This window comes from Sciurus vulgaris (assembly GCF_902686455.1).
Source record: "Sciurus vulgaris genome assembly, chromosome: 11".
In the NCBI taxonomy this organism is placed as follows: domain Eukaryota; kingdom Metazoa; phylum Chordata; class Mammalia; order Rodentia; family Sciuridae; genus Sciurus; species Sciurus vulgaris.
The window spans coordinates 104,213,750-104,233,552 of NC_136472.1; the positions used below are offsets into that span (position 1 = coordinate 104,213,750).

General features: G+C 37.8%; 1 protein-coding gene across 1 annotated transcript in view; it reads left to right on the plus strand.

The window, feature by feature from the left end:
- Positions 1-6,642: 6,642 nt before the first annotated feature.
- DDX10 (DEAD-box helicase 10) overlaps positions 6,643-19,803 on the plus strand; it is a 394,465-nt gene continuing 381,304 nt past the window's right edge. Inside the window, 4 exon segments of the mRNA XM_079101583.1 lie at positions 6,643-6,915; positions 16,294-16,354; positions 17,935-18,065; positions 18,978-19,136. Of these exon segments, the coding sequence (XP_078957709.1) occupies positions 6,730-6,915; positions 16,294-16,354; positions 17,935-18,065; positions 18,978-19,136 (537 nt within the window). The 5' untranslated portion in view covers positions 6,643-6,729.

Genomic DNA, 19,803 nt, shown 5'->3' on the forward strand with positions numbered 1-19,803 from the left:
TCCTCCCCCTATTCAGGTTGGGTTTTTTATTTTTTGTTTTGTTTTCAGGGAAAACTTTTTATTTTATTTTTTTCCCACATTTTAAAATTGGTGCTTTGTAGTTGTAAATACAGATGGGATTTGTTGTTACATATACACACATGCAATACAATATACAACTTAACAATGTAATTTGGCTGATACTACTTCCTAGCACTCCATTCCTATCCATAGTCACTTTCCTCTACCGATCCAGCTTTGGAGGTTTATATTGCTCTATCTATTCTTTTCCTTGGCTGTACTGAGGTACTGGTGAGCCCAACATAGGCATTCTTTATTTCCATTATAGTGTTTCAAATATTTTTCTAGCTGGGTGCAGTGGCACATGCCTGTAATCCTAGTGACTCAGGAGGCTGAGGCAGGATGATGGCAAATTTCAGACCACCCTCAGCAACTTAGCAAGACCCTTAGCAACCTAGAGCCTGTCTGAAAAATTAAAAAAAAAAATCATAATAAAAAGAAGACTGGGATGTAGTTTGGTGATAAAGTGCCCCTGGGTTCAATCCCCAGTACCACAAAAATAATAAACAAACAAACAAACAAACAAACAAACAAATAAATAAATAAATGAATATTTTTTCTAGCATTTCCTTCTGATTTTTCTCCAAATTTCCACTTTTCTATTTAGATTACTTGTCTGTTCTTTCATGTTGTCTATTCCTCTAACATATTTGTCATGATTATTTCAAATTCCCTGATAATCCTGATACCAACCTCACATTGAAGTCTGGTTTTGATGCTTGCTTGTCTTTTCAAACTTGACTTGTAATTTTGTTTGAAAGCTGCTTGTGTTAAATTGGGTAATCGGAACTGAGGTGTATGAAGATTTAGGTTAATTTGGCTAGAAGATGAACTTTATTCATGTTTGTTGTAGCTATACGTGCCAGAGACTTCAAATTCCTTAGTAGTTTTAGTATTGTCTCCTCTCCATATTTTAGGCTTCTTTAAATTCTCCTCCTTAAAGACAGTCTGAATCTTACAGCCTTTTCAGTTATAATCTACTACTGTAATTCTGGAATCTTGCTGGAATAGTAAGGTGGGAATAGTTTATAATCTTCCAATTTAAGATCAGTGTGTGACCTTCTCAAATATTTTTTTCTTATATAGTTTTTCCTCCACCTTAGGTGAGACAGGAAGAGTAGGAGGGATCCCTTTCCTCATTACTGGCATAAGGCTTTTGTAAAGTTGTTTCCACTAGAAAGTAGGTCTTTGTTTTGGAGAAAGCTCTGGGCATATTTTACAATAATGACCCTCTCCCTGCCAGACACACAGGGGATCTTTTTCAGACCTTCATCTTGAGAACTTGTTGAGAGAGGCTCCCAATCTCACAACAGTTCAATTTCTGGCAATTCATCAAAACGACCATTTAAGTGTTCCTACCAGTTTCTGGTTCCAGCAGCTTCTGTTTCCAGCAGGCAGATCTCAGTTGTGAGTCTCTACATTTGCTGACTCTCCAGACTTACGTGTGGCAGTCTTCCCTGAAAATTCAATTTCATGATGGATCCAAGAATAGTTCTTGATTCTTGGTTTGCCTAACTTTTTCTTTCTGTAAGGATGGAGACATAATGTCCAAGTTCTTTACAAGTCGGACTGAAACTGGAAATCTGATAAAAGGCCTCTTACTTAACAGATGCAAGACATAGAAATACATGAAAATCATACGTAAGTAGTGGACAGAGTCAAAATTCATCTCAAATAACCGAATTCAGTCTCATGTTAAAAATAATTATTAGCTTTAGTAGAAGATAGACTGAAGATTTATGAAGATCTAAATTCTTCCTACAACAGAGTGGATGGAAGGCTTTCGATGATGACATAGACCAAAGTTACATGTTTTGAAGTATTACAAATTGTGACAGAATACCACTGATATCATTTACTAGGTCAGTACCCTGTGCATATCATTTAATCTTTCTTAGCTTAAGTTTTATCATCTGATAGGTTCTGTGAGGTTTAAAGATGATTTAATGAATCTAGCAATGTACCTACTAAGTGCTTAACAAATGTTAGCTATCACATACTATTAATTAAAAATAAATGTGGAAAAAAGAATTGAAAAAAACATTCTAGAGAATTTGTTAAGCATATTTGAAAGGCTCGATGTTATAAGACAGATAAACTGACTAGTAAGCCAAATGACTTGCTTTCTCTCAAAACCCAGGCCAAATTCAAGCCCCAAGGTAATATATCCTGGACTTTATCCTAGACTGCCACCTGCTGGCTAATAAAGGACTAAAGCCATCAGGAAGTTTTAATTTCTCACTAAAGGAAAAATAGTGATAGAAGTTTAATTTATCTCAAACAAATAATTAGAGCATGAGTTTTCATGTAGTCTTAAAAGTAGGCCTTAATATCAGAACCCTCATGTATGAGAGACACAATAATTTTTTTTTGGTACTAGGAATTGAACCCAGGGACACTTAACCACTGAGCCACATTCCCAACCCTTTTTTGTGTCTTATTTAGATACAGGGTCTCACTGAATTGCATAGGACCTTGCTAAGTTGCAGAGGCTGGATTTGAACTCGTGATCCTCCTGCCTCAGCTTCCTGAGCTTCTGGGATTACAGGCATGTGCCACTGTGCCTGGCAATAATTTTTATTGATAACACTAGTAAGTAGAGATGGTTTTGTTATGCTCCGATGTGGATCAAGTGCATATGGCAACTTTATTCATTACTAATTTCTTTTTGTATGTTACTATTTCAGAGTTTTTAAAAAATGCTGTATAGAGGGAAAAGAGGGGTGGGAGGGGTGGGGGGGAAGGGAAAAAATAACAGAATGAATCAAACAACATTACTCTACGTAAATTTATGATTACACAAATGGTATGCCTTTACGCCATGTACAGAGAAACAACATGTATCCCATTTGTTTACAATAAAAAAAAAGAAATGAAAAAAAAGGTTTAATTTTATTGTCATTAAACTTACACTGATTCAAATTATATAATTAATCATAATAAGTTTCAATTATTATGATTAATTATAATCTATTAGGTCCCTAAAAAGCAATCTGTAGATTTAGTTGATTGACTGCATTAATACTTGAAGAATCAGACTATTTGGGGGTAAAACTCAGAAAGTACTGTTTTTTAAAAGTTTTCTATAGATTAAGGGTTGCATGTTTTCTCTCATATGTGGAAGACAGAGAGGAGAGGGAAAAGAAAGATTGGGGTAGATCTCATGAAAATCAAAGGGAGATCAGTAGAGGAAAGGGACCAAAGGCTGGGAGGTCAGGAGGGAGGGGGAGAATGCTGGGGAGTGATATTGGCTAAATTATATTATTAGATTGTGTGCATGTAGAATATGTAACAGCAAATCCCATCATTATGTTCAATCATAATGCATCAATAAAAAATGTGGGGGAAAGGAAAACATTTTTAATGTAATTCTTATTCAGTTAACTTAGAAGACACTGGGTTACCTACTTCTTGAGGCAAGGATACTTCTCTTCTTCATTTTTGTAGTCTTGAGACAACTATGTCCAGCAAAATACAAATAAATAAGTGAATAAAAATTAAACAAATGAATGAAAAAAAAGCCCTGCATGTACAAAATAAATTGATTCATAACTCCTAGCAACACCACAGCTGTAGCAGGCTTGAAACTCCTGGTCTTCTAGTTTATATGTACTAACATATTAAGTAAATATGTTTTTGTTGTTGAGAATTTCAGAGAAGTTGTCCTCTAGGATCAAAGTAGCTACATGTTGGGCCTGTCAAGTTTTGGAGTACATGAGTAAAAAAAAAAAAAAAAAATATGAAACCAATTAAACTGCAACTTCTAAAATTCCATAAAGGAGGATTTCATTATTTGAATAAACAAACATAGGCTTCATCATATTTAATTAATTTTCTATTGAAGCATCAAATGTAAAGCTTATTCAAAAGTTACTTGCACTGGGCAAGGTGGCACATGCTTGCAATTCCAGTGACTTGGGAGGATGAGGCAGGAGGATCATGAGTTCAAAACCAGCCTCAGCAATTTATCGAGACCCTTAGCGACTTAGTGAGGCATTGTCTCAAAATAAAAAATAAAATAGGGGCTGAGAATGTGACTCAGTGGTTAAATTCCCGTGGTTCAATCCCTGGTAACCTCAACCCCTTAATAAAAGTTATTTGTCATTTTTTTGTCATAAGAAGAAGACTTGGATGGGTTTACTTTCTAGCCTTTTTAGGTTAAGTTTTTCAGATCTTGTAGGAGTCAGTCAAAATTAAACATTTTTTACCTTCAGTGATAAGGTAGAGAGGCAGTTGCATAAACAAATGACTGGTATTTGAAGAGATCCACTGTATGCTAGGGAAATATGGCAAACAATTCTAAAATGTAATTTATTAAAATTATTAAATTTTCTTAAAAAAGGAAAAAATCTTTTGATTCCCTGTTCAAAACAATATTATTATAAAAGAAAGAAAATCAGGTTGGAATCAGAGATCTTGGTATTAACATACTACTCAAGACAAAAGTGGAACAACCCTTTAGAGAAACTTAGGGGAAAAAAAGCTAAGAACCAAAGACTTCATAACGAGTTAAGCTGTCCTTTAAGAATTGAAGCTATTGAAAAACATGTGGAAGTATGCAGCAACTTAGGAAATATCGTACCCATAAATTCCTTCTAACTAAAAGATAAATCGATTTGAGAAACTATGGCAGAAAGATAAAGGATGAAAAAATGTAATTTTAGATCTAAATCTAAACAAAGAGGGATACACATGGAAAAATAGGCTATAAAATGTTATATGGTCTGACAATACATATGTAACTCAACTTTAGATAATGGGAAGAGAAGTAAGAGGGAAAATAGAATAAACTCACTTATTTCCAAATAGAAAATAAATGGGAGTCAATGGGAAAGTCAAAGAAAAAGAAATCTAAGAACTTTGAATACAGATATTATTGTATAGGTTCTTCCTCTTCCTCTCCCTTCCCCTCCTTTTGGTGCTAGGAATTGAATCCAGGGGCACTTAACCGCTGAACCACATCCCCAGCCCCTACCCCCTTTTTAAAAAATTTAAAACAGGGTCTCATTAAGTTGCTTAGGGCCTCATTAGATGGCTGAGGCTGGCTTTGAACTTGTGTTCCTCCTGCCTCAGCCTTAGCCTCTCAAGTGGCTGGGATTACAAGTATGACCACTGGTCCTACCCAAAATTACTTTTTTAATCTATTGAAAATTTATATCATCAAAGAACTATGCAACCAAATTTTAGTTCATTGAATATTAAAGGGCACCAAAACATTTACTTAGATTAATTTTGAAATCATTATAAAATACATAATGTAAGGGTTCAGTTGAGGCCACAGTGCCACTAATAATCAGTCAGTAACCAACACTCTCTTGTAAGTTATTGATATTTTAAAAGATAAATTGTCTAAAGTTTATGATGCTAGCTACTTTTGAAAATACCTATGTTTAAATGTATTTTCTCAGTAACAGCTTACATGACTTTTCTATTGTGGACATTCTATATTATAAAACCATTTTAGTTGAAAAACACACTTATTTTAAGGAAGAAAATATATTTTTTTCCTCAACTCTCATACGTTCATAGTTGGAACAGACCTCAGTAACATGAAACAGATTAATAAAAGAAAAACAAACGAGTTTATTAAGTGTACAGTGCACCTCGCCTGAGAGAAAACTCATTGGAAAATATGACCCATATAAGGTGAACGGCAGTGTGGTGGTTTTCCAGTTCACTTCTGGTCCTCTCTTCCCCCTTATCTTCTATTTGGGCATCGGGTTGGGAGTAGTGATCTAGATACAAGGGAAATTTGAGGGTTCAAACACTCTGCATGTGAATTTTGAACCCAATTCTCCAATTCCCATTGCCTCAATTTGGCTCTCCCACGCACCATCCAGTGTGTATTTGTGGATGCTCTAGGTAAATGTGCCAAAACCTTCAATCCACAGAAAGCCAACTCACTTAAATGGCCAAATTGCAAATACTATTAATTATTTTCATTTAGTTATCGGTCCTTATAATAGTATTTTCAGGCAAATTCAATTAGACGTTCAGTTCCAACGGCACTGCAGCTGGCGTCGGAGGGGGTCTGAGGAAAGGAGGAAGCCAAAGGAATTATGACAGAATATGCATTTTTATTCCTAGGGAAGTGCATTGCAGCAGATGTATATCAGAAGTCATTGATTGGCTGTTGAAAAAATTTCGGATCCTTGGGTCGAAATATGCAAACGAGGAATACGATTATAATCCACACATTATATGTGTACACGCCCTTGGCAAAGCTGAACATATAGCAAACGTGGGCCAGCCCTTAAATGTTAAAAGTTAAATAGAGCAAAAAAAAAAAAAAAAAAAAAAAAAAAAAAAAAAAAAAAAATAGTACGAAGTCACGTGAGGGACAGAAACCAGCGCCCATGCGTTCTTTTAAAGAGCCGGCGTGCGGCGTGGGGTTCCCCCTCTAAACCCGCCTTTTTCCTCAGACTCCTCCAATCGGGTTTCCTCAGGGCAGCTCCTCCCTGCGGAAACCAAACCACCAATCATCGCTTGCTTCTCCCAGGCGGTCATTGGCGCGTGCCCGGGCTCCAAACGTCCGGGGGCGGGCTTTAGGATTCGCGCATGCGCCTTAGTGCGCATTTCCCCACGCTGGTTCTGTGAACCCTGCCGCGCCTCCGCCTGGCCTTAGGGGTCTCCTTTTTGAGCACTGTCCGGGCTGTCGCCGTAGCCAGGATGGGCAAAACTGCTGACTCTCTGAGTCAGAGAGCCCGACCCGACCCCGTGCGGAGCTTCAATCGCTGGAAGAAGAAACACAGTCATAGGCAGAACCAAAAGAAGCAGTTGAGGAAGCAGCTGAAGAAGCCCGAGTGGCAGGTCGAACGTGAAGGCATCAGCCGCCTAGTACAGAACTATGAGAAGGTGAGGTCGGTGTTGGGGAGCGGCGTGAGCCAGTCCCTGACCCGCATGGGGCCAGCGGGGCAGCCCCGCGCGTTACTGCGGCGAGCTGCAGGGGGAGGCGGCGGGTCTGTCATTCTGGACCCTTCCTGGGGATTGTATCGTTAGCCCACTGGTCTGGAGAAGTACTTGGAGTAGGAAGTGTCACTCGGGGTCCTCTTGAGGTCTCGCCGGTGGTCTGCTGGGTGCCAACAACCTGGCTCTCACTCTTCTGCTTATCACGCTGTTCTTGAAAAAATGTTAGAAATGCTGTGGTACTTAAGGTAGGGAGACGAATGCTGTAATAGTTACAGTAGTGTTCATAGTAATGAAACTAATGACAACAACGGAAACAAAACATCTTTTTAAATGCTCTCCATCATGTGTTATACATGAATTCTTTGACTTTGAAGTATGGTTCTTAATATTCTCATTGTACAGGTGAAGAAAATCGAGACTCAGATTTAGAAACTTGTCCCAAGCTCTTATACCTACAGATGGTGTGGAATTAGAACCTAGATCTCTTTCTATTCCAAAGCCTTTGCTTTTAACCATTCAACCAGACCACACCCCTCAACATCATCCATCCTCTCTCCTGTGCCCATCTCATTTTCATCTGCTTCGTACTCCCATCCCAGAATTGGTATAGAAAAGCTGGACCGTTGGTCTTTTTCTGTTTACTTGTCATCCCCACATTGTCCCTGATGTTCCCAGATGAATATCCTTGGGGTACTCAGCATTTTGACCTGCTGACCTCTCTTCCTGCCTCAGGCTCCTTAGGAATGACAGATGCTCTCCTCCTTACCTTTGAGTCCTCATAAATCTGTTAGCTTTCTCCTACACCACTCAGCCTGTCAGTGACTGCCTGTATTCTAGTGTAGTGTAACCAGGGACTTAACAGATGGAATATTCCTGAATTTAAAGTCATTACTTGTCATGCTGATATAGTCTTCCTTTAAATGATGATCCTGAGATCAATAGTAAGGTAGAGTTTGGTAATAGGTAATAGTAAGTAGAGTTTGTTTGGGTTTTAGAGTTAACATGATGACTTGACCCAGGCTCTTGCTCACCAGATGTGTGACTTTGAGCTTCCCTTTTCTTGTCTCATAATATTATCTCCTTTTTAAGTTGTGGAGTGTTAGTAAACAAATGAATGGAAAACATTCTGCACAATGTCTGCTGCATAGAAATAGTCACGTATTAGCAGTTATTATTGCTACTGTTGTAAACACAGCACTTCAGTAAGCCATTCTAAAGTAAGGTACTTTTGGAATTTGTTTTGGACTGTGACTGTCGTCTTGGTCCTTTCATTTCTTGGTCCATTCATTTCTGTGGACCAGCAATTCCTTGTTGTATTCTATCCAGAACACTTTTGAGTTCATATTCTTATTTCTGATGGTGTTGGATGTTTTGCTTAATTGTATCATAGGATACCTTATCTTTTCTGTCATACCTCAGCATTCACTCCTAAATTCATAACCTGTGCATTAGTTTTCTATTGCCATTGTAACAATTTACTACAAACTTGGTGACTTAAACCAATAGAAATTTATTCTTTCATGGTTCTGGAGGCCAGAAATCAGTTTCACTAGGCCGAAATCTGGATATCAGCAGGGCCATGCTTTCTCTAGAGGCTCTAAGGGGAGAATATATTTCTTGTCTCTTCTAGCTTCTGTAGCTGCTGCTATAGTTCCTTGGCTTGTGGCTGCATAACTTTAATCTCTGCCTTCATGGATATGTTGCCCTCTTTGGTTCTGTGTCAGATCTACCTCTGATATATATATGTATTTTTAAATAAGGACACTTTCTATTACACTTATGGCCCACTCATAAAATCCAGGGTAATCTCATTTTAAGATCTTTAATCACATCTGCAAAATACTTTTTGCCATAATATGTAACATTTACAGGTTTTAGGTAGGGCATGGACCATGTTTGGGGACCTTTTTCTAGCCTAGTGCATCCTAGTTCTACCATGTATGTGGACCACTGAGCTAGAAATGGAGGAGCAATCCATGGTACTTTTCTCTTACCTTCTGTCCATTATACTGGTCTTGCTGCTAGTTTCTCAAATGCTTTTCTATTCCTATTGGAAAACCCTAGTTGAAGCTGCATCATCTCTTGTCTGGATAACTATAGTGGCTATTGCTTACAACACGAGTTGGCAGTCTTTTTGTGTAAATGATAGTAAATATTTCCAGCTATGCAGGTCAGAAGCTGCCATATAAATACTTAAGCAAATAGGTATTGTGTTTTGTAAAACTTTGATTATTGAAAAAGATGACTGATGGGATTTGATTCTTCTGTCTCACAGTCCTTGAATGTATCTTCTATAATACTGCTAAAAAGTTTCTTTCCAAGGGGAAAATTCAGTCATTTTACTCTTTTTTTTAAAAAAAATCATAGTTCTTTATCAGAAACAGAGCATCACAAAATAGGAGTCTTTCTTTTTTCTTTTAGAATGCAATAAATCCCGGCATAGTGGCTTTCATCTGTAATCCCAGTGACTTGGGAGACTGAGGCAGGAGGATCACAAATTTGAGTCCAGCCTGGTGAACTCAGCAATACTTTGTCTAGAAAAAAAATAATAGGAAGAAAATAAATCACTGAAATTCTGGTAAACCACCATCTTTTCAAGGTTTCTAAAAGCTTCAGTTTCTTATCTGTAAGACATAAATGCATACATTCCAGAGTTGTTATAAGGTACATGTACCTGCTTATTCCACAGTGTGTATCAGAGGAAAATAACCATGCATTCAAATATAATCCTTCTTTGGCTCACAGCACAGTTGCTTTCAGGAAAATTGTCCAATACCTTAATATGTTGACATATTCTAGTGTAGTGAGAATATGTTATTTGTGGTTAGGTAGAGCTGGTTTAAATCTCACTCAGTTCAAGTTCTCAACATCTCAAGTTTCAATTTCCTCATTTGGTGAATAGATTATTAACTACTGAGAGGGTCGTAAGGCTCAAATGAGATGACATATGTAAACCAAGTGGTACATAGTGGGTATACATGAGGGAACAACTTGCAGTTTTATGAATTGTCCATGTTCCTTGATACTTCTTGTCCTGGTACTTGATGTTTCTACTGCTTGCCTTGAGCATAACCATTCTTCCACCTTAGCTCTTGGCATTCTAGATTTAGCTCAAACCTTGTTTCATGACCTCCCCAGGTGTGCATCTGTATATGTAGCATTTTGTTACATTATTATAGGATGTATCACTGGGTTGTGATGATTGGCTTCTTTAACTTCTTTGTAAACTCTGCTACTAGGTCACAAACCTCCCAAGGTCCGAGACCATTGATAAGGAGAATGCTCCTTGGCTTACTACCATGGGGTAATGTCTGGATAAACCAATTGTAGGTTGAAAATATGTCCAAAGTATATTTAATAAGCTTAACCTATTGCATGTCATGGCTTAGCAAGAGAGTACACTATAGATTGCTTACCTTCTTTATTTTGGGGCTGTCAACTGTGGATTGCTACTGCTGCCCAGCATCCAGAGAGTCTTGTATTGGGAAAGATCAAAATTCAAAATTTGAAGTGCATTTCCTACTGAGTGTGTATCATTTTAGTGCCATTATAGAAATCAAAACCATTGAAAGTTAACAACTGTTCCTACTCATCTTTGCTGTCTCCAGAGACTGGTAGCACAATGCTTGTCCTTGAGTAGAAGCTCAGTCAGTGTTTAGATATTGTTTGGTGTGTAATACCAAATCTTTTCCCCCTGGCTTTGGGTTAGTTGGCAGCATTGGTTCATTCTTTTTGATCTCTTGTTTTAATAATAATTACTAACCTTTATCAAACTTATGCATGTTGATTTGATGTAACCACCCTCAGAAATTCTTTGCATTTTACAGGTGAGGAAACCTTCAGTCATGGCAAGATTAATAGGTAGTGGATGACTACTAACCTAGGTAGTCCAGTTTGACACTGGAGTTCCAAACCACTATACTTAACTGTTGCATTTTTTTAAACTGATGTTTAAATCCCAATCTTATCACTAAATTGAAGGAGCAGCTTATTAATCTCCCTAATTATTGTAGCATTGTTCTTTTTTTTTTTTTTTTTTTAATTTTAGAAGCATTTTCCTAAGATTTGGTCAAGAAATAAATGCATTGTAAAATCAATTGCCAGGACTTGCAATAGTATAACAATCAATTGCCAGGACTTGCAATAGTATAACACAGTCATTTGAACAGCAGATTTGTTATTCTCCAGATAACCCAGGTACAGACCCTTACTATTTTGCTCTTCAGGTGGTAGCATTTGTGTGTAAAACTTCTTGTAGAGCCACGGTATACAGCTAGTACTCAGTCCTCTTGCTGAAGAAATACTTAACAGTTTGTTTCAGAAACATTTTGAAATAATTTGACAATATGTTGAAGCTTATATAAACCTACATGGAAAAAAATGCATGTCTTGGTCCTTGGGGAACTGTACAGGGTTGGGGGGGGGGGCTGATAAATTTTGACAAATGTTAATAATAATAGTAAATATGTATAAAATATTATAATACCAAATAGGAAATATGTAACTCAGGGATATGCAGTTAGAGAATGGTGTAAGTAGGGGGAGAAAGATTTATTTAAGAGTTATTCTATACATCACTCCTCTGGCCAGATAAGTTAGGAAAGTGCATTTCCTCTGGGCATGCTAACTTCTTTCTGATGGTTGTATCTGGAGACCTGGCTTAAAGAGCTGAATGTGGGCTGGATTTCATTCCCTGCACCTAAGCCTTTCCAAATGCCTCTGCTGTACAGTGACTTTTCAGTGGTTTGTGGTGGACTAGATTAGAGCTTCTTCTTTAATGAGTTACTGGATGGAAAAGATTAGCAAGGATCTTCTAGGTTGAGGGACCAGCAAGAGGAAACATAAGGTGATAGGAAAACACATGGTGTTTTTGAGGGAGGAAATACTCCTTGGGATGTTGTTGTATGTGTTTCTGTACTGGCTTCAAATGGGGTCATAGAAGAGGATTGCTAATAGCAAACTTTACATTAGGGTGCATATCCAGGTGAGCCTAATGTATCCTTACATGTGGAAGAGGAAAAGGGAGACAGAAAAGTCAGAGTCACGTGATGTCAGGAATCCTTGACTCCAGTCTGTTGCTGTCTTTCAAGGTGGGAGGCAGGGGCTACTGGGCCTGGTAGTATGTTCCTATGTCCCAGCCACTATGAAGGCTGAGGCAGGAGGATTGCTTGAGGCCAGGAGTTTGAGGTCTGCCCAGGTAATGTAGGGAGATCCTGTCTCAAATTAAATGAAAAACAAAGGGGCCCTAGTCAAGGAAAATGGACAGCCTCCAGAAGCTGGAAAAGTCAAGGAAATGAATGCTTGCTTACAATGTAGCTTTACCAACACCTTGAATTTAGCTAAGTGAAATGCATTTTGGACTTCTGACCTCCAGAACTATAAAGTAGCAAATTTTTGTTGCTTTCAGACATTGTGTACAGAGGCTTTTTATCTGGAAGCAGTTGGGAGTCTTCAGGAAGCAAGCCAGGATACATCCAAGCTGTAAAGGGTTTGGAGCCTAAGAGACCAGGTAGGAGCCCATCAGTGTAGTCCATTGTTATGTCCCCTGAGAAGCAGATGTCACGGTGAATTGGAGATTTATTGGGAGAAAATATCTGTGAAATATGAAGGAGAGGGAACAGGAAGAGGGAGTGGGTAGGAAGAATCAGAGTGAAGCACAATTCTAAGACAGTTTTGGCCTGGTTGTTGGAGAGTCTTCATTCCAAAGTTGACTGTGTAAAAATCTGTAGGAAGCCATGGTTTGGGATTGAGCTTCTGCAGTGGGCCCAACAGACCAATATAGAGTTTAATCATTTAGCTGGTTTCAAAAGACCCTGTAGTCATTTACCTGAATAAGCTGTCAACAGTGAACAAGTTAAGCTGTAACTGATTGACTAGACTATAGCCAGTTAAGTTATTTTGTATGTCTTGAGCTGTTTTCCTTTGAAAGCTGACTGATCACATTGTAGGTTGGAGTTCTGAGAACTGTTCTGGCTCAGAGCTGCCCAAATCACAGATTCTTTTTGTTTTGCTCAAAGAAACTGTTCTGAATTTAGTTTAACAAATTTTCCTTTTAACACCCTGTATAGAAATCCTAGGGTCTACAGGAAGGGCTTGTAGTTGTATAGTAGTACCCCGTATCTGCATAGGATTCATTTCAAGACTGCCAGTGGCTGCTCTTCTGAAATTAGATAGTTCCAAACCCTAAATATACTACGATTTTTCCTATACATAAACTATAATACAGTTTAATTTATAGATTAGGCGTAGTTAGAGATGATCAACAATATGTAGAATAATTATCACTGTATACTATAGTAAAAGTAATATAAAACTTAGGAATTATTTATTCCTGGGGTTTCAGTGTAATATTTTTTTGGATTGTGGTTAAAGAAAACCATGGTTCTACTGTTGCTGAGCTAAGGGACTACATGGGAGCAGCCCACAGGAAGAAGAACTTTGTCTCAATGTTGGATTAGAGGAATAACAGTGCTGGCAGCCAGCTGTGCTCCCTGAAGCAAGGGATTTGAGGGTGTAGTCCTAAGGCTGTTACCCAGGGGCGTGTGGGAGAGGGTGTGTATTGGGCTGATGCAGAACTGGGGACTGGAGTTTACTGACAAATATGGAGCTATTTGTTTTAATTCAGCAGTTGTTTTCTTTGTTTCTGACTACACAAACTCAACCTATGGTTCATTTAGGTTTTCATGATCAGCTGTACCACCTAGAAACAGTTTCAATCCTGTTTTTAAATCAAAATTTAGTCTGATGTAATTGGAGGCAGGTTGTTTATCCTTTCTCTCTCTCTCTCTCTCTTTTTTTTTTTTTTTTGTGATGCTGGGGATTGAACCCAGGGCCTTGTACATGCTAGGCAAGTGTTCTACCAACTGAGCTATGTCCCCAGCCTGCTTATCTTCTCTTGATTGTTATAAGTAAATATTTATCCTTTTTACTGCAGGCATTATTCACTTGTGAGAAGTAAGTGTTAGAGAGTTGGAAGTATAAGAAGGTGGTTAAGTGGTACCCACCCTGACTCCCCTCTGCTCCCTCCAGCTTTTCTACCAGTGTGAAGTCTTTAATAAGGACCATCTTTAAACTTTATGTTCTCTGAATTTGGAAGAATGATACATATTTCAGAGGGAGTGTGAGGATTGTGCAGATGGAATTGACTTTTGTTGTTTGTTTCTAAGGGATGAAGGGATGGGGGAAGAGCATTTTGTTGTAGAAATGATGACTTTTTTTTCTTTTTTGGGTACTGTGAAAAGAGTCCAGAGATGCTTTGCCACTGAGGTACATCCCCAGCTCTTTTTATTCATTTATTGAGACAGGATCTCATTAAGTTGCTGAGGCTGTCCTCAAACTTGTTATCCTCTTACTTCAGCCTTCTGAGTCACCCAGCACCATGGCTGTTTTCTGTTGTGGTTTCAAGTATCTTTGGAATATAACTGAGAATCTTCCAGAGAGGGGTTGGCAAACTTTTCTGTGCAGGGTCACATAGTCAATATTAGGCTTTGTGGGTCAACAGTCTATCAACTGCATAGATGGCGTGTAACTGACTACCTGTATCAGTGTTACTGTAAAATTTTATTTACAAAACCAAGGAGCAAATTGGATTTGATCTGTAGGACATAGCTTGCTGACTCCTGTTCAAGTGCATTAGCAGAATCAAAATTTCCTTTTCTCTGGTAAACTCTTTAAAGAACATGGTGTAGGGTTGGGGATGTAGCACAGTGGTAGAGCACTTGCCTGTGCAAATTCCTAGGTTCAGTCCTCAGTGCTTCTTTAAAAAAAAAGTAAAGAACATGGTGCCATGTCTATTGCAGTGGTTGACCCTGGAGCACTAGAGCATTACGTTCTTCCCAAACTCCCCTCTAGAAGGTGAACAGGTCTTAGGAAGATAAGCCCTACTCTGAGTAGCCCACCTTTCCTTGCTAAATTTTGGACCCAGATCGTAGAGTGCATTGCCTGTCTCTTTCCATCTTCAGGCATTCTGTTCCCTGTGAAAACAGCTTGTTAGCATATGATACCACAAGTCAAGAGAGGTACACACATCATTTTAATGTCTTATTTGGAAGATTGTCTTACAAATGAAATTCCTTGCTAGGACTGCATGTTATTGGAATAAATCATTCTTGAGTGCTGATTTTACCTCTTCTCCATTGACAATCTGGAATGATTTGTAGGGATTAAGACAATGTTTTAATATTTTGTTTTTAGTATAGGAGGGCACAGAGTAATCCTACCTGGGCCACATTTAAGAATTGTGGGAAAGATGTTATATAGATTGTAAAGTGAAATACAACTGGCATCCCTTTAGTGCCTAAAGTGTAATTTAAATAAATGAACCTTACAAGTGCAGCTTTCCCCTTTTGTGAATCATGAATAATTTGGCAGCATATTCCCAGATCTAAGCAGTAGTTCCTGCATTCAGTATCTGTAATAAATAATTCTCCTGAGTATATAAAATGAAATAAAGGAAATTGGGTTTATGCTAATGAAGAACAGTAGTAATGAACATTCAAATAACATAAAGGGCAAAATGTTATTGTGTCTTCAGAGTATGAGCCAAGACATTTTTGATTATTTTGAAATAATAGCCCTCCATCATATACCCCAAATGAGAAGTAAGCAGGTTGGATTTCATACGCCACTGATTTATGGTTAAAACATTGAGAGGTTTGTGCTGTTGAGGTGTTTCTCCAGGTTATGTCAATCTTTAATGTGTGCAAATAAAAGTAGTGTCATCAGAGTCCATAGTTTGTAGTCATTTTACCTCTTATTTCTTAAACTGATAGCCATTGAAAGATGACCCAAAGTAAATGTTCCTCCCACAATTGATGCTGTGATGATTGTTTTAACATTTTAGAAGTGAAAGATGTTCAGGGTATAAATAATGTGATAGTTTGTATGTGTGTGTTACTCAGTATTGAACCTGGACGGCTCTACATCCCCAGTTCTTTTTTCTTTCTTTCTTTTTTTTTTTTTTTTTTTAATTTTGAGACGGGGTCTTGACATGTTGAACTTGTGATCTTCCTTCCTTAGACTCCCAGGTGGCTGGAATTTTAGGCATGGGCCTTTATGCCCAGCTGTCATGTGTTTTATGAGAATTTTTTTGGGGTCACTTGGAATAGTTCCAAATTCTATATTTTCAGTTTGTGACATCTTCCTCAAAATATTTCAGTAGTAATGCTTGCTTTTATTTAGAAATAATGATTGAATTCAGTCCTTTGGTATTAAGGATAAACTAGGCAGCACAATGTAGAGAAAAAAATGATTTAATTATGAAACATAAATTGTCCAGTAGATTTATGTCTTATCTGACATTGTTTTATTTATCTTTTTTTCCAGATAAATGTAAATGAAATTACAAGATTTTCAGATTTCCCCTTGTCTAAAAAAACATTGAAAGGTAGGTATGTCATAATCTTGGAACATGTTATTTGATGTATTTTTTTTTTTTAAAGGGAGGATGATTTAAAGAGAGGTTAACCTGAAAAATCTTACTCTACAGACAATTTTGATACCATGAAAACTTAGATAAATGCTGAGTTTGAATAATTTGTCTATTTTGTTCTTTTTGGACTGGCTAAAAAAATTGGTTAAAAAGATGCAGGAGCCTCTGAATAATGAAAACCAATTGAGTTTGTTGATATAAGCAGGAGAACAAAGATGTGATACTTTGAATTAGTTTTCTAGGGATGCTATAACAAAATACCAGTTAGGGGGCCTTAAGTAACAGAAATTAATTTTCTTGCATTTTAGAGACAAGATGTATAAAATCAAGGTGCTACCAGGTTTGGTTTTCTCTCAGGGCCTTGAGGGAGGAATCTTTTCCAGGCTTTCCTCTTTACCTTGCAGGTGTCCTTTCTCTTGCTGCCTCTTTTTTTGACAAAAGTAGTATGTGTATTTATATATATATATATATATATTTTACAACGTGGTATTTTGAAACACACATACATTGTTGAATAGCCACAGATCAAATTAATGAACACGCATTACCTCATATGCTATTACTTTTCTTTGTAATAAGATACTTAAAAATCTGTCAGTAATTTTCAAGTACATATTGTAATTAACTGTGGTCATTGTGATGTCCAGTAGCTCTCTCTCTCTCCCTCTCTCTTTTTGGGTACTGGGGATTGAACTCAGGAGCACTCAACTGCTGAGCCACATCCCCAGCTATTTTGTATTTTATTTAGAGACAGGGTCTCAGTGAGTTACTTAGTGCCTCACAGTTGCTGAGGCTGGCTTTGAACTCCTACCTCAGGATTCTGTGCCCCTGGGATTATAGGCGTGCACCACAGTGCCTGGCTGTACAGATCTCTTGAACTTATTCCATCTAACTGGAAATTTTGTGCTCTTTGAGCAAAATCTTCCCCAATCCCCAGCTTTTGGTAATGTGTGTAAATGAGATCATGTAGTATTTGTCTTTCTGTGTCTGGCTTATTTTATTTAATTCTGTCAAGGTTCATCAGTGTTATCACTGATGATAGGATTTCATTTTAAGGCTGGGTAAAATTCTGTTTTGTATGTATACCACAATTTCTTCATCCATTCATGAACTGATGAACACAGGTTGATTCTATATCTTGGCTCTTGTGGACAGTGCTCCAGTGAACATGAGAGTGTAGATACCTCAGCTTAATGATTTCATATCCTTGGCATGTAACCCCAGTGGTGGGATCACTGGAATATATGGCAAATTGCTGCCTCTTCACCTGGTTGTCCCTGTGTGCATATGCACCCTTGGCATATTTGTTCAGATTTCTTCTTATAAGGACATTAGTCTTGTTGGACTGGAATCTGCCCTTAGTTATTCATTAATTTAATCACCACTTTCAAAGCCTTCTCACCAAATACACATTCTGAGGTATTGGGGATTGGGGATTCAGCATAGGAACTTCTGAGGTTCAGACTGTAAGTTCAGACTATAACACCATTGTACAGGAATTTTCTGAAGTACTGTTTTCCTCTCTACACTTCCAGGGTTGCAAGAAGCTCAGTACCGCTTGGTAACTGAGATACAGAAGCAGACCATTGGATTGGCTTTGCAAGGTAAAGATGTGCTTGGAGCTGCCAAAACTGGATCTGGCAAGACTTTGGCTTTTCTTGTCCCAGTAAGTACATTTATAGTGAGTCAGATCCTTGATTATATAATGTCATAATATTCTGTGTTATATGGAAATAATTGTATAAAGATGTGTTTCATGTTGGATTTCCTTGGCTAGAATGCAAGCTTTATCACATAGGAGCCACATCTGTCTTTTTCACCATATTCCCCAACTCCTAGCACAGTGCTTTATAGATGGCAGGCACTCAGTAACTTATTGAATGAAATTACTGTGTCTTGACAAGCTAGTATATTCTTGAAGGGGCAGGGAGTTTCATGTATAGTAGGACTGGTGGGCAAAGCTATTTCTGCTTTCACCTCAATAAACCTGCCTAACATTTGTACTCACCATCTGTTTAGGATAAGGCTGAAATATGCTCACTTCAAGGAAATTTGGGCATTTGTTGAGAATTTTCTGGAATGTTGATAGCTATCCTTTATAGCAGAACAGTAGAGCTGTTTATATCTGTTATGTAGTTGGTCTTCTGATGATTCCTATGAGAGAATTGGCCTTGAGAAATCACAGTTTTTGTTCCAAGTTCTAAAGAACCATTTTTTCTCTTAAATTCTGGTTTTTTTTTTTTTTTTGCAGTGCTATTTTTCTACAATCAGAATTCAGTCACTTTATAACAGCTATAGCAGCTATAGAGAAAAAAATTCATTATAATGTGGTTTTTGTTCAGAAAATAATTTTCTTAAATCTGTTTCAATGGACTATGGTCTGCACATATTCTTTTTGATAACCAGTCACCTGATAGCGTGACTCTGGCATCAGATGAGCTGCCATGAGTCTTCTTTACTTAACTGTCTGAATTGGGGATGGAGGTTACCTTCAATTTGGAGGGACAAGGTTGAGGGTCAGGTCAAAAGATGACTTTTTAAAAGACTTACTGAACACAAATTTACTGTTGTCTTCAAGGTATTGGAAGCCTTATACCGTCTGCAGTGGACCTCAACTGATGGGCTGGGTGTTCTGATAATATCACCTACACGAGAACTGGCCTATCAGACCTTTGAGGTTCTCCGAAAAGTAGGAAAGAATCATGACTTCTCAGCTGGTCTCATCATTGGTGGAAAGGTTTGTCCTTTTGTCCTTATCCTTCCTTTCCTTCAGTAACTTATGTGGGAGCACTGTGGCAACTGATAGGGAGGAACTGGCTTTCTGTATAGGACCTCATGGGGTCCTATGGTTGCTTGGTATGGTTGGTATGGTTGGTATGGTTGCTGTCACCTAGAGTGTAATTGTCAATTTTGCAAGTCTGTTTTTATCAGGATATCTGAATTGATAAGGTTCTGAGACAGATTTATAGACTAATTAAAGTAAATTTATTGCTCTACATTGGAAAGATAACATTTCAGTGTTTGGCCCTAATACCTTTAATAAGAGGTTGAAATAATTTAGAACATTGCTGTTATGTCAACAGCAGAAAAAAGGAAGATAGATTGTGTTGAGGAAGGTTAATTTTGGGTCATGGTTGGACCTTCTGCTTTTGTTCTACATTGTACATCTGGAATGCTTTTTTCTGCTGGAGTTTCCTTTAGACTATGAGCATAAATACTTCTTGAATTTCTATGTAAACATATATAGAAGAAGAAAGAATTATGCCACAAACTTTCATTTACTCTTTTACCTGTCACATAATACTGGCAATTAACAATGTTCTCTGGCTTTTGTCTCAAAGATAGAAACTCTGAAATGTATAACTCAACCCTTTTCTAGTCAACAAAGTGCAGGCAGTGGTGGG